Source organism: Lynx canadensis, chromosome A2, assembly GCF_007474595.2.
Source record: "Lynx canadensis isolate LIC74 chromosome A2, mLynCan4.pri.v2, whole genome shotgun sequence".
Lineage (NCBI taxonomy): Eukaryota > Metazoa > Chordata > Mammalia > Carnivora > Felidae > Lynx > Lynx canadensis.
In genome coordinates this window covers 52,203,326-52,218,431 of record NC_044304.2, presented here as the reverse complement: position 1 = coordinate 52,218,431, position 15,106 = coordinate 52,203,326, and the positions used below count along the sequence as shown (strand labels likewise).

Below are 15,106 nucleotides of genomic sequence, written 5' to 3'. Positions count from 1 at the left end.
TACCATCGGCCAGGAGTCACTTCCACCAGGGCAGACTGCTTCTCCCTATCCTCCCCAAACGATATCCCTTCTGCACCTGGGCACCCCATAAGATTCCACCCTCTGGGGCTGCTCAGATTGCAATCGTTTGTCTTGTCTCTGTTCCCCACATGCCAAAGACAACATGGAAAACCAGAGGTGGCCTCAGCCCCTCTCCCTGATGGCTCTAACAGCCTCCCCACAGGTCTCCCTCTCTCTAGATGTTGGGCACATCAGCTTTCACCAGGACCTTTATAACACGCAAATCCAACCATGTGCCTCCACAGCTTAACGTTACCCCTTGGCTTCAGGCAGCCTGACAGTCACAGCTCCCCTCTCACTCGGCCTTGTCTGCCTTCCTACCAGCCGACTTCAACACGCTTCCCCCCGACAGACCAAGGGATCGTCCTGCCTCTGTGCTGTTCCCTTTTGCTTGGTAAGTTCTTTCAAAGCTCAGCTCAAATGTTACCTCATCTAGGAAGCCCTCCCTGAAAGCCTCTGTAGCACATTTTCTGGATTCACAGTTTTTAAAACAAGTTTTCCCATCAGCTGCTCTATTAGCTCTGGGCTTCTGCTGGGGAGGCCCCCACACCAGTTTTGTCTCCTGCCAGCGCAGGGCCTGGCTCGAAGTAGGTCCCCGATAGTTGCAAGTTGAATTGTGTGGAGTGAGAGCCCCGTGGGGGAGGGACTCTGAATGGCTTGTCCACAGCTGTGTCCATTTCTGGTCAAGGCCTTGGCACAGACTAGGTGTGCAATCTTTGTGGAATGCAGGATTGGCGTGGGCCAGCTCTGTGGTATATACATCTGTGATGATGGACTTCAGGGAAAGGCCTGGGAGGTATAAGCTCAGGTGGCCAAGGTGATCTGGGAAGGTTCCTAAAAAGGAGGGATGGCATCTGGGCTGGGGGAGGCGGGGAGGCCAGCTACAGGTGTGGGAAGGGTTGGAATCCTTACAGAAAATCTTTATAATACGTGACTGCCCTTAGGGGAACACAACCAACAGCAGGAGAAATAAAAGTCGAAAAGGGAAGGAGGGTCTGGTTGGGGGAGGCACTGTGAATGCCAGGACAGGAGGGTAAGAGGCCAGGACAAAGCCTGGACAGCCTCCTGTGTGTCTGCCACAGGGACGTAATTGGAATTAAGCTTCTGGTCTGTGCTCCCACAGCCCCCAAGGCCTCCTCCTGAGGGACTATTTCCTCACATCTGGACTGGGCTGGGACTATTTCCACACACAGGCTGGGACTATTTCCACACATCTCTTCAGCTGCATCAGGGGCAACATCTCAGTGCCTACAGGGCCAGACAGGTAACACAAGGGAGAGACATTGGCCCAGTTGGCAGGAAATGGTGGGGACTAGTGCTATTTGGCCACACACAAGTCTGGTTGAGTCGCTGGGGGAGGCAGGTCTGAGTGTGGCCAGATATGCAGATTTTCTAGAAGATGCCAGAAATCCAGGCTTTCCTGAGAAATCTTTTTCTCCTGAATAGTTGGCAACCTCTTCACGTTCTTAAAAACACATTGGGGGTGAAACAAAGGGGATCTCTGGGCCGTATCTGGTCTGGGGCCTCCCATCGGTGCCGGACGTGGTGGATATTCAGGTCTGTGAGAGTAAGGAGCCAACCAGAGGCTCCTCTGCGACCAGCAGTGGGCGTGGCTTTCTGAGTTAAAAGCAGAGACCACACTCCCAAGGGCTCTCCTGAGCGTCTCCTTCCATGAACACCATACATGCGTATGCAGCGCTCTCCAAGCACCAGGCTCTGAGTGAACTGCGTGCCGGGTCTCAGTCTGGTTGGTCCTTGCAGTGTGTGTAATTAATTACGAGGCAGGCACGACTGCTGTCCTCGGCGTTCATGGGGGAAACCAAGGCACAGAGTCATCCGGCTTTAGCCAGTCACTGGGCTGAGGACTCAACCTAGGCCGACTGCCGCACAGCCTGTGCTCTTAACCCTCCACCACACTGCCTTCGTGGAAGACAAGAAATCTGTGGCCTATTTCTTCCCCAGAGCCGAACATTAAATGTGTATACTTAAGGGAGAGGATCTCGCCGGCAATTACTGTGGAGGCTGGGGCGGACATGGCCCATTTGGCCATCTGAACTTCCTGCTGCGCTCACTCACGGATCTTCCTGCGGGGAGGCAGAAGGTTGGCATGTGAAGCCCACGCGTCTGCTGATGAATGGTCAGCTCCTCCCTGGGGGCCAGGAGGCACCCCTGGGCAGATCCACGCCCTCAGGTTGAAGGGTGGGCAAGCAGGCTCTGGGAGGCCCGGGGCTCCCAGCACCGGAGGTCCAGCAAGGTCCTCTGTCCGCCTGCTCCAGGCCAGTGACATCCACGCCCACGGCCCCGCTTATCTTCTTGCAGCCCAGTCCCCACCAGCCCCCTTTAACTCATCACATTAACCCCCCAATTTGTACGTAGGTGACAAAAGACTCTACTTTGTGTAATGAATCAGCACTTAATGAAGCCCTGCTGGCTGGTTTCCCCAGTGGGAAGAGGAGAGATAGAATGCCACACCATTCATTTGCACAAAGCTGATTATCACTTCCATTAATGTGACAATGACTAGGAACACTAATAACACCAGCCACCACGCCCTGAGTGCCTGCCCCCTATGAGGCCCCAAGGGAAGAGAGCCCTCCCCCTCCCGCAAGGCCAGCTCCTGTTTTCAAGGACCTCAGAGCCTGGTAGGGGAGAGACAGGTGCTTGGAGGGTCATTCTAAGGTGGGAGAAAGGCTGGGCTGAGCCTGGAACAAAGTGCTTGGAGGAAGGAAAGCAGAGGAGGCTTCCAGGAGGCAGCCTCTGAGCTGAGAAGCAGAGGATGCGGAAGATTCCCCAGACCGACCTCAGTATCACTTCAGCCGCTTGGATGGATCTGGAATTCCCTCCTCTCTTTCCACGTTTCTTACAAAACCTCTTCTTGTCTCCCAGCAACAGTTTTCTGTGTTTTTTTTTCTTTTTAAACTAACTAATTTTGTGAGTATGGGGGTAAAGATACCTAATGTCACCACCTCAAGGTACTTGAGAAAGTATTTATTGGACAGGATGGTTGCAGGAGAAACATGGTATTATGAGTCTTTTTTTTTTTTTAATGTTTATTTATTTTTGAGACAGAGAGAGAGACAGAGTTGGGGAGGGGCAGAGAAAGAGGAGGACAAAGAATCCAAAGCAGGCTCTCCAGGCTCTGAGCTGTCAGCACAGAGCCTGACATGGGGCTCAAACCCACAAACCGTGAGATCATGACCTGAGCTGAAGTCTAATGTTTAACCGAGGTGCCCCCCCCAGGTGCCCCAAGAGAGTCTTAATTTGAGGGGTTAATGGTGAACCCCTCCTCACCCACAGGCCCAGCAGAGGCAAGAAGAGGGATACATAAGGGGTTCTGGGGCTCAGACACACAGTGCCTGAAGGTGCCATACATCCTCATGTGTGTCATTCTCAGTGATGTCCCAGAAAAGCCTGCTCTGAACGTTAGTCCAAGAGCAGTACCTGGTTGAAGGGTGCATAGCTAACACTGTCCCTTTCACCCAGAAGTTACAGTGAGAGTGGTCCGGGCATCCAGAGGCTCATGACTACAGATAAACCCAGTATCTCCCTTTCCGAGTTTCACTCCTGTCTGGTAGCGACCACGGTGACCTTTAGCTGAGCCTTCACACGTGTAAGACATTATGCTAGGGGCTCAAGGAGAACTTCGAATGATTTGCACAACAACCCATTACAAAGAGGAGAAACTGAGTCCTAGACCTGTACTAGATCTGCCCAGGGTCATAGGGCCAATTCCAGAGCTGGGCTTTGACCTCAGACCTGCCTAAGCCAGAGCCGAGGCACTTAACCATCACGTTACCGTGTTCACATTGCTTACTTGCGTCCACATGGCTCACCTCCGTTAGCATCACAAGGCCCAGGAAATAGGAGACGACTGATAGAGCCAGGATGAGCAGCTCCCGCCGGTAGCCCCTCCGAAAGACCTTGGGGTACATGTCCACCACAGCGGTCACGAGGCTTTCCACGCACACAAACTGGACGGGGCAGAGAGGATGGTGTCAAGTCCAGGAGAAAGCTGGTTCTCAGCGGCCCTGGCTCTGGACAAGTGCAACACGTCTAACCCCTGGGCTTCTCACCCGCTGGCCTTACCTTCCTTCCCACACTCACACTGACAGAGGACCCGAGAATAACAACAATCCCAGCACTTAATAGAACTTCAGCAAGTGCATGAAAAAGATGGAGACCCTGAAACTCCGAGAAGGGGAAGTAACCTGCCTAAGGTCACTCAGCAAGGAAGCGGCAGAGTCAGGACTTGAACTGGGGTCTCTGACTCCAAAGCTAGTACTCCTTCTCCCCCATATTTCCTATCAGGAGCCTACGTGCTGGGCCCTGTTCTGGGGTCGACTACTTAAGTGAGATGCTGTATGGGAGGCAAGATAGGCGCCTCTGTACCTATCCTGAGAGTGAGTGCTCTGGTAGTGGCAGGCTCTGGTCAGTGTCTGCAGGCAGAGCTTGATTTCCTCATTCTCTAGGACTGTGACACTTCCCCTGTCCTTTGCTTCTGCTGGGCAAGCACCCCTCTGATGCATGGAGAGCAATCAGAGGCGAGCCAACTCCCAGCTCTTGTGTTTGTGCTGTGGGAGACTCTGGGCCCGGCCAGACCGGGCAGGCTCAAGACAACACAGCTGGAGCCCCTGTCTGTATCCCACCATGCTGAGACAGGGCCAGACGCACGGTGTCACTTCTATTCCTACTCAACCATCAACACCCAGCCCAAATATCCCAACACACAGTCACCCTCCTCCCTGGGTTCTTCCAGACCATGGGCAGATCTCCTGCATAAGCCTTTTCCTGACTGCTCCTTCTTGCCCCCAACTTGGGCAGAACAGACCTTTCCTCTCCTCTACCCCAGCACCCCCACCTCTGCTTCACCTCATGGGTCCCGTGCTTGCTTATATCTGTCCCTTACAAGGTGGGACCCTGGATTTTCATCTCTTTCCAGTGGCACAGAGGAAAGGCCTCAGAAAAGGTTGATAAATTCATAATAATAATAAATAATGGCAAATGCATGGTACTTATGGTGAGCCAGGCTCTATTCTAAGCATTTAACAGATACTAATTTATTTAATCTCTATGGTACTATTATTATCCCTGTTTCATAAGTGAGGACGTGTAAGTATAGGGGGTAGGCCACCTGCCTGAGGTCACAGAGGTATTCAGTGATACAGCCTGGGTAGGAAGCAGGGAATCTTGTTCTACAGACTGGGCTTTAACCACTGTGCTGGACTGCCAAGAGGGAGGGCAGCAAAAAGAGTAAAGAATTCTTTTACTGGTCACCATGTTGAGATACCCCCTTCCCTGGGGCCATTTGTTGGACCCATATCCTTTCTACTTTTCATTTCTACCCCCTCAGAAAAGGTATTTCCAACTTCACTGTGCAGGGGACTGAAGCACAGAGAGGTGAAGTGACTAGCCCAGAGGAACACAGCTAGTGAAAGTCATGGAGCTGGGACTCACACCCAGCCCTGTTTGACCCCAAAGCCCAGGCTCCTAGCCTCCAGGCTACCCTGTCTCTACAGTAAGGCTGGCTGCACTCATCCTTTCTCCGGGGTCCCCAGGGAAGGAAGGAGATGCAATTCAGGGAAGGCTGTTTATCCAGGACCCAAACTGAAGAGACATCAGAGCATGCGGTAGCTAAGAGGCACAAAAACCTGGGTGCATGTCCCAGCTGGTCACACGGCCTCAGTTTCTTCATCTGCAAAATGGGGATGACACAAGGGCCCTCGGTCCATGTGGTTATTGTGACAAAGAACAGAGGATGTGGTCCTAGCATAGCACAGCACACACGGGGGTGAGCAGATCATCACCTGCCCGCTGGGCCCCCGGGTCTCCCTTGCTAGCACAGTGTCTCAGCCCAAGTGCTGGCTCCGCTCAACACCCCCAGGGACTCACAGAGCCGAGGCCCCCATCCCCCACCTCCCACTGCAGGACAGTCACTGTCACGCACAAGCTGCCAATCCCTCCCGAGGCCTTGGCCCTCAACAATAGAAGGGAAGATTATCAGCAGGAACACCCGGTGCTTCAGCAGCTCAGCTTTGCAGTTTCTGAGAAATCATCCGGGGGGGGGGGGAGATCGGACTTGGCCGGGTTGACAGACACACCGGCCATGAGGTCAGGGTGCTAAGTGACTTGCACAAGGTCATGGGTGGGGCGTAGCACCTTGCCACAGAGGCTGACAGCACAGCCTCCAGACTTGGGTAGAAGATGTTCACTGGGGCTCACAGGAAAGCCCGCTGTGCTGGAACAGCAGGCAAAAGGGTGGATTTCGTCGAGTGGAGAGTGACTGGAGGCCATGGGGGTCTGGCTGGAAAGCCGAGGAGAGGACTGGAGGAGGGCTGGGAGTGCAGGCTGGGGTGAGTTTTACAGGGTGAGATTAAATGCATGCCTTCGTGAGGAGAAAACGGAAAACGTGCACAGATAAATTGCTAGTTCTAACTATACACCCTTCACTGAGGAAGGCAGGCTGCCAAGTGCAGGGTGGGTGGGGGGAGCCCTATTAGCAACAATGAGAAGAGAGCAGATGGGTGGGATGTGGGGTGAGTGGGAGCTGGTGGTGGTACTGAGGACCCTTGTGGCATCCTGGAGTGCCTTGGGGGCCGTAACACCGAGAAGAAGGATGGAAGAAGGTACTTTTCTGTGTTCCTGTGTCCCCCACGATTTGACTGGGACAGAGCCCTCAGATATGCCATTAACTATAAGCCTCTCTCTGAGAATTTCTTCCCGCTTGCTAAGTGGTGCTACTAGGCAGAAATATTTTCACCAAATGGAAGTATTTAACAATTTTAAAAAAAATTTTTATTGGGAGTGGGAATTCTGGGTAAGGAAAAGTATGTTTGGGAAGACGTGGAGGGACCCATACAGGTGCATCTGGGGGTGACCGAGGAGACCGCCTGGAAGGGGTTGCTGAGAGGAGACCACATGGGGACAGCAAGCAGGGCCCTGACAAGCAGCACCTAGAGGTGGCAATCAGGCCCCTGAGCTGCTCCCAAGTGCAGTGTCTGGCCTCCCTGCCCTCCCAGCCTGAGTTTTCCCCCTTACCTGGCTGTCCAGGCCCAAGAAGATCAGCATCATGAAGAACAAGGCAGCCCACAGTGGGGAGAGAGGCATCATGGTGACAGCCTTGGGGTAAGCAATAAAGGCCAGGCCGGGGCCTAGAGAGGAAGGAGAGAGAGAAAGGTGCTGGGTGGAGCTTGGTCCCTCATTCAGTTGTTATTTGAAGCCGTCATATATTGAGTGCCCCCTTTGTGCTGGGTACTATGCCTCATTCTCCCTCAAATCAGGTAAATTTCCCAGCCACCCTCCTAAGCTGTTGGTACTATTTTGATGCCCATTGCAGGGATGAGCAAGCTGAGGCATAGAAAGGTACGCAAGGGGTCAGGATTCAAACCCAGGTTGGTCTGACACACAGACTTCCCCTGCATAGACCTGTCTCTACTGTTCTCACTGGGGCAGACGTGGGGATGGTGGCTTATTAAAATGCGGGTTCCCAGGCCCACCTCACAGATTCTAATTGGGTCAGTCTAGGGTGGGGCAAGGACCAGGCACCAGGTGATTCCAAATGGGTAGCAGGAACAGCCTACCCCAGGCTGCCCCTTCCTTTGCTTCTTCCCTTCATTTCCTGTGTCTATACTCACTTATTTTGGCTGCTCCAAATAAAGAGCTTGGTTAGCACGTCCTGAGGATGAACTTTATTAATATCGAGGGAGAGATACCTGATATTCTAGCCCTGTAGCACAGTGGTCAAGGGCACAGGTTCTACAGGCAGATGGCCTGGGTTCAAATGCTTATTCTTTATTGTGATCTGTATCTGTCTCCTCAGCTGAAAAATGGGGATGATAAAGTCCTACCTAATGAAATGGTTTTGAAAATTCAATAAGATGATGCAGAATATGGAAAGCACTTAAAATAAATACTCAGTAAACATTAACTGATTATTATATTTGTTCTTAAAAGCAACATTATTAAAGTCTAATTTACCTATAATAAGCACTCATTTTAATTGTACAACTTCAGTGAGTTGTGAAGTGTATATACCCAGATAACTGCATTCAAGATGGAGAACATTTCTATTGCCCCATTGGGCCCCTCTGTGGTCTATCCCCATTCTCTGTCTTAGCTCCAGGCAACCATTGATCTGATTTTTTTTCCACCTTATATTAGCTTTGCCCATCCTATTTAGGAGTGGAATTGCTGGGTCGTATGGTAACATATCTTTAACTTTCTAAGAAATGCCAAACAGATTTCCAAAGTAGCTGTCATTTTATATTTCTACCAGTAATGTTGGAGGGTTCCAGTGGCTCCACAACCTTGGCAACACCTGATGTTATCAGATGTGGAGTATCTTCACGTAGCTTTGTTGTCTGCTCAAACGCCTTCTTTTGTGAAGTCCTTGTTGATTTTGCCCATTTTTTTTACTGGGTTGTCTCCCTTTTCTTGAGTTGTGAGAATTCCTGATATATTTGGGATATAAATCCTTTATCAGAGAAGGATGATTAATATTTCCTCCTACTCTGTGGCTTGCCTTGTCATTTTCTTAATGGTATCTTGTGAAGAACAGAAGTTTTAAAATTTCCACTTGTTTGTTGCTAGCATATTAAAAATACAATAGGTTTTTGTTTATTGTCCTTTTATCCCATGGCAATACTAAGTTCACTTATTAATTTTTGTGTGTGGCTTTCTTACAATTTTCTATGTGGTCAATCATGCTGTTTATAAGTAAATACAATTTTGATCCTTCCTTTCCAATCTTAATTATTTTTATTTATTTTTCTTGCTTTATTGCACTGTCTAGAAATTCTAGTACCATATGGCATAAAAGAAGAAACAGCATACAGCCTTGCTTTATTTCTGATTTTAGGGGCAAGCATTCAATATTTAATGGCGAGGAAATTAACATTTGTGCACTAACCACAGACCTTTTTTTTTTTTTTTTTTTTTTTTTATCTACCAGTTTTTCTCCTTATGTCCTTTTTTCCTATTCTAGTATCCAATTCAGGATTCCACACCATACTTCATGATTGTATTTCTTTACTCTCCTCCAAATTTGCAATAGTTTCCCAATCTTCTCTTTCATGACCTTGACATTTCAACGAGTACTGGTTATTCTTTTGTGGAATGTTCCTCTGTATGGGTTTGTCTGATGTTTTCTCATTATTAAACAGAGGTTACACAATTTTTTTTAAGGTTATGCATTTTTTTTTTTTTTTTGGCAAGAACATCACAGAAGTGATGCTGTGTCCTTCTCAGTGCATCAGGTTAAAGGGGCACATGATATCTGTAAACTTTAGTACTGGTAATGTTTACACTGATTACTTGGTTAGGTTGGTGAATGCCAGTTTTCTCCAGTGTAAAGTTACTGTGTTTCCCTTTATAACTGATAAATATCTTGGTGAGGATACTTTGAGATTATGAAACTATCCTGTTTCAAGTAAAACTTTTACCCACTGATTTTAGTATCCATTGGTAGATCTTGCTTGCAACAATAACTCCTTTGAGGTTTGCCTAGTGGGTTTCTTTTCTTCATTCCTTCTACATTTATCAATTAGAATTCTTCTGTAAGAAAGACTGCTCCTTCACACACATTTATTCAATTTTTATTTATTTCAATGTGGACTCCCGGGTATTCAGTTTATTCTACAGATTACAATCCAATACTATCATTATTAGCTTCTTCAGTTTGGTTCCCTGTGTCCTTATGACATGCCTCTGTCCTTTTTCTGAGTACTTCCTTACTTTCTGGCACTACTAAATGTTTCAGCTTATCATGTCTTGCTCCAGCACTAGAATCAACTGTTTCTCCAAAAAGCCTGAGTTCCTTTAATTGAAAAATGGTGTTCAGAAATCAAGATCTGGCTTCTGGGTATGTTCGTTGCTACTGGAATATCATTTCTTGCAGGCCCTCTCAGCACACAAAGCTAGGAGACATATGTACGTCTATCTACACATACACACACACATATGTTTCTATATCTAACTGCATATATTTTAAACCCACGAGTCCATCCTGATACCTCCAATTCTAATACAGATCACTGTAGCTTCTCCATTTTCTTCATGTGTAACTTCTTCCTCAGTGAAAATTCTGTCTCTAATGATCCCTATTGACTTGTTTGTTCAGTCCCCACATACACATACAATAGTTACAGAATTGCAAACCCATACTCCTGTACTAACAAGAGAACAGTACAGTGATTTTTGTTTTTAGCCTTATAGTGTCCAGTCAAAATACTGTGTCCAGAAATTTACTTAGATTTGGTCTTTTCTTTCCCATTCTCTTCAGTATGGTTACATTTTTTATTTGTAATGCAGTTAGGTTCATTTTTTACTGTTTGTATTCCATTTTAATTCCACTCAAAAAAAGGAACCGTTTATTTTGGGTGCTATGTGAAATGTTACTGTTACCGTGGTTCTCTAAGAATCAGAATAGAAATATACTAAGAAGTATTTTTTCCTTTTCATCTTTACTTAATTCCACCCTTCTTTCTATTCCTTGTCCACTCATGCCCTATAGGTAACCATTCTCTTCATTTTTTAGTTTATCCTTTCCATATTTCTTTTGCACAAATGAGCAGACATACTTTCTTACATCTCCTTCTTTCTTCTACAATGGGTAGGATACTATAGATATTTGCTTTTTAAACTTACACACACACATTTATCCTTTAAAAAATACTCATAAATTTCCATTTACTCAATTATTTTTATATTGTGAATGACTATTGTATTTTTTCAAAGACTTTTTTAGTATATATGAAGATAATTTTATAATTTATTTCATTTGGGCTATTAATAGGATGTATGATATTACTGGATTTCCTAGCATTACACCAACCTTGCATTATTCCTGGAGCAAATCCTACTTGGATTACCTTCTTTTTTTAAATTTTTTTTAATTATTATTTTTGAGAGAAAGAAAGACAGAGAGTGAACAAGCAGGGAAGGGGCAGAGAGAGAGGGAGCCACAGAATCGGAAGCAGGCTCCAGGCTCTGAGCTCCTAGGACAGAGCCCGATGCAGGGCTCGACCTCACAAACTGCAAGATCATGATCTGAGCTGTAGTCGGCTGCCCAACCAGCTGAGCCACCCAGGCGCCCCCCGCTTTATTTATTTTTTTTACATTTTTTTTATTGTTTAGGTATATTACCTTTTTAATGTGATTTTGGATTCTAATGGTTTGGATTTGGATTTGCTAATACTGTATTTACTATTTTTACATCACTATGCATGAGTGATACTTTGTTTCTTTGCATTGTCTATTTGGTGTAGGTATCAATGTTATTCATGCTTCATATAAATGTTCCTTTCCTTTCCCTCTGGAATAATTTATAGAGCACTGGGATTATCTGGTGCTTGAAGTTTTTGTTGTTGTTGTGTTTATTTATTTATTTATTTAGAGACAGAGAGGGAGGGGGGAGTGTGAGTGGGGGAGGGGAAGAAAGGAAGGGAGAGAGAGAGAACTCCAAGCAGTCCCTGCACTGTCAGCACAGAGCCTTACATGGGGCTTGATCTCATGAACTGTGAGATCATGACCTGAACCAAAATCAACAGTCGGACACTTAACCAACTGAGCCAACCAGGTGCCCTGGATACTTGAAAGTTTGATAGCATTATCTGAGAAGCCATCTGGGCCTAGTGTTGCTTTTTGTTTTGTTTTGTTTTGTTGGTAGGGTAGTTAATAACTTGTTTCCTTCTATGGAAATTGGCTTAGGTTTTCTAAATCAAATGTGGTCAATTGTGGCAATCTGTTTTTTCCCAGGAAAATATTCATTTTATCTAATTTTTCAAATTTATGTGTTGAGAAGACTACAAAGCAGGCTCTTGTGATTTTTTTTTTAATTTTTAAATTTTATTTAAATCCAAGTTAGTTAACATATAGTGTAATAATGATTTCAGGAGAATTTAGTGATTCATCACTTACATATAGGGCTCATCCCAACAAGTGCCCTCCTTAATGTCCATCACCCATTTAGCCCATCCCCCCCCCCACCTCTCCTCCAGCAACTCAAATGTGTTCTCTGTATTGAAGAGTCCCCTTATGGTTTACCTCCCTCTCTCTTTTTACCTTATTTTTCCTTCCTTTCCCCTATGTTCATCTGTTTTGCTTCTTAAATTCCACCAATGAGTGAAATCATATATTTATCTTTCTCTGACTTATTTTGCTTACCATATAAATGTCTTCCACTTCAATGGTTATTTCCCCTTTATCATTTCTTATTTCACTCTTGGTAAGTTCTTTTATTCTTGGCTGTTTGGTAACTTGTATATTTTTAAAAACCCAGAATTTTAATTAGATCTACTGTTTGTAATTATCTATAATTATTTCACTCCTTCCTGCTTTTATCTTTATTATTTCCTTTCCTGTGCTTTCTTTTAGTTCACTTTGCTGTTGTTCTTCTTAATGTAATTAATTTTCATTCTTTCACTTTTATCGATGTGTTTTTAGTATAGTTTTCTCTTATTATCAGTTTATTTCTATCTGTGTCTCCTTGTACCTCCTGCAGTTTTGCTTCATAAAGGTTATTGCTGTATTATTTGGTGCATATATTTTTATGTGTGCTGTATCTTTATTATGAATTATAGTTTTTACCATTTAAAAAATGTCCTTTGTAATGCTTAGTGCTTTGGGGCTTGAATTCTACTTTCCCTGATATTGCTGTCATTGTCTATTCCCTTATTTTTAGCTTTTATGAATCACTTTGTTTTAGGTGTATCTCTTATATACAGCATATATATAGGTCATGTTTTGTGAGCCAAATTGAAAATCTTTTTCTTTTCTTTTTTAATGTTTATTTATTTTTTTTTGAGAGAGAGAGAGAGAGAGAGAGAGAGAGAGAGAGAGAGATAGAAGGGAGGGGCAGAAAAAGAGGGAGAGACACAGAATCCAAAGCAGGCTCCAGGCTCTAAGCTGTCAGCACAGAGCCCAAAATGGGGCTTGAACCCACAAGCTGTGATAGCATGACCTGAGCCAAAGTTAGACGCCTAACTGACTGAGCCACCCAGGTGCCCCGAAAGTCTTTTTCTTTTAATGGATGAATTAAGCCCACTCACATCTATTGATATGATCAGTCTTAATTTTGACAAAATACTTGGTGGTTATGTGTATTTTTAAATATTTGTTATGTTTCTCTAGGAGTCATGTATTCTTTGTTCTTTTGTTTATAAATGTTTTTTGGTATTTAGGAAGGTTTATGTTTTTGTTCTAGTGGTTATCTTTATACTTATTACATCTTTTAAAAATGCCCTTAGACCCTTATATTTTATTTAAACCTTTACTGCCTGGCTTTCCAGGTCTGCCCCCACCCCACCCCACCCCACCCCCCATATCATTTGACACCATTTATGGTCTACACAACAATGAGCTTTTCTGTTTTCCTTTTGCCTTCTCTCTCCATCTTTTAGGTTGATGATTTCAACTCTGTTAACAGTACACAGCATATTTCTACATTACTCGTCTATCTTCTTCCCTACCTTCGTTTTGGTCTTAGATGTGTACTTACATATTTTTGAATGCTTACCATCAGTCTTTTTTCTAAGTTTTCCTAGTTATTCCTGGGTTGGATGAAGCTCACCCAATAGTAGATTCCTCCAAAGGACTTATGAGTGTAGAAGTCTCAAAGTTCTGCTTAATATGGTTTTCCTATAACCTCCACATTTTCCATAGCCTTGATTCACACTTCTTTTTGTAAATTAAAAAAAAAAAAAAAAAGATACTGCTTCACAGTTGCCTTTCTTTGTATGTTGGTTTTGAAAAGTATGATACCAGTTTAAGTCTTTTGCCCTTTTAAGTTATTTAATCTTTTTTGCCTGGAAGCCTTGAGGATTTTATCTTTATCTTTGAAAGCTAATATCTTTACCATGATGTCTTGGAGTTGATCAACCTGGGTTAATTTTCATTAGTACCTGAGAAGTCATTTCAATGTGTAGATTGAGCTCTTTTTCTGTTTCTGAAGAGTCTTCTTGGATTATAGCTTTAAATATTACCACTGTTCCATTGTTTTATTTTTCTTCTTCAGGGACCCTATAATGTGAATATCTTCTTCTCTGCTGGTCTTCCATTTCTAGTTTTTGGTGGGATCGTTTTTACTTCTTTATGTCATTTTCATTCATCTGGTTGTTTTCCTTCCTTTTTAAAATGTCCCTTTATTCGCCTGAGTAGCTCAGTCGGTTAAGCATCTGACTTCAGCTCAGGTCATGATCTCCGGGTTTGTGAGTTCGAGCCCCGTGTCAGGTTCTGTGCTGGTGGCTCGGAGCCTGGAGCCTGCTTCGGATTCTGTGTCTCCCATCCTCTCTGCCCGTCGCCCACTCACACTTTGTCTCTCTCTCTCTCTCAAAAATAAATAAACATTTAAAAATTTTTAACAAAAAAATAATAAAATGCCCCTTTATTGAGACCATTCTCCAGTGGACATTTGTAATTTATTCTTCATTTCTGAGATAACTTGGCCTTATCTTTTTTCTCATTTCTTCCCCCCTGAGTTCAATTAACTTTCTCTTCATTCATTCCTGTGCCCTCTTCTCCTATCTGGTAGTTTTAAAATTCCAGGTTCAAGGTTTTTGTTTGTTTTTCTCACATCCTCAGATGCTTCTTTGGATATATTTAATTCTGTCTGGAGTGTTGACTTACAATTTTCCTCTATGTCATGGTTGGTTTCATGGTCATTGATATGTGGGGAGTTTCTATTCCTGATTTTCTGCAGTAGCTCTGTATGGACTTGACTTTTCTCATGTTTATGTTTGTGGGTATTTTATAATATTCCCAACTTAATAGTGCCCTCTTTTGTCAGTATGGCAAAGTCCAGGTACTCTAGCAGCTTTTTGTTTTGAGGGTGGGGAAGGGTGATCTCCCCTTCCTACACCCTGATTTAATGGTTCTCTTTGGTTTTTCAGGACTTTATCTTATCTCCTTTTTTTTTGGTTTTCCCTTCACCATATAATCGTCAAAGGGTGCTTCTCCTTTTCTTTTTGCCTTTTTCTCTCCCAGAAGTTCTGTGTTTCAAGTGGTGTCTCCTTTAAATTGTGCTGGTTCCTTTAAATGGCCCCTGTTCCTTGAA

At 44.7% G+C, this 15,106-nt stretch overlaps 1 protein-coding gene across 1 annotated transcript in view; it reads right to left on the bottom strand.

The window, feature by feature from the left end:
• Nucleotides 1–15,106, bottom strand: part of SLC6A11 (solute carrier family 6 member 11) — a 134,002-nt gene that overhangs the window by 8,558 nt on the left and 110,338 nt on the right. The window contains exons 9-10 of the mRNA XM_030307407.1: nt 7,096–7,208; nt 3,894–4,031 (exon numbers count right to left, since the gene is read on the bottom strand). Of these exons, the coding sequence (XP_030163267.1) occupies nt 3,894–4,031; nt 7,096–7,208 (251 nt within the window). The remainder of the gene's footprint in view (nt 1–3,893; nt 4,032–7,095; nt 7,209–15,106) is intronic.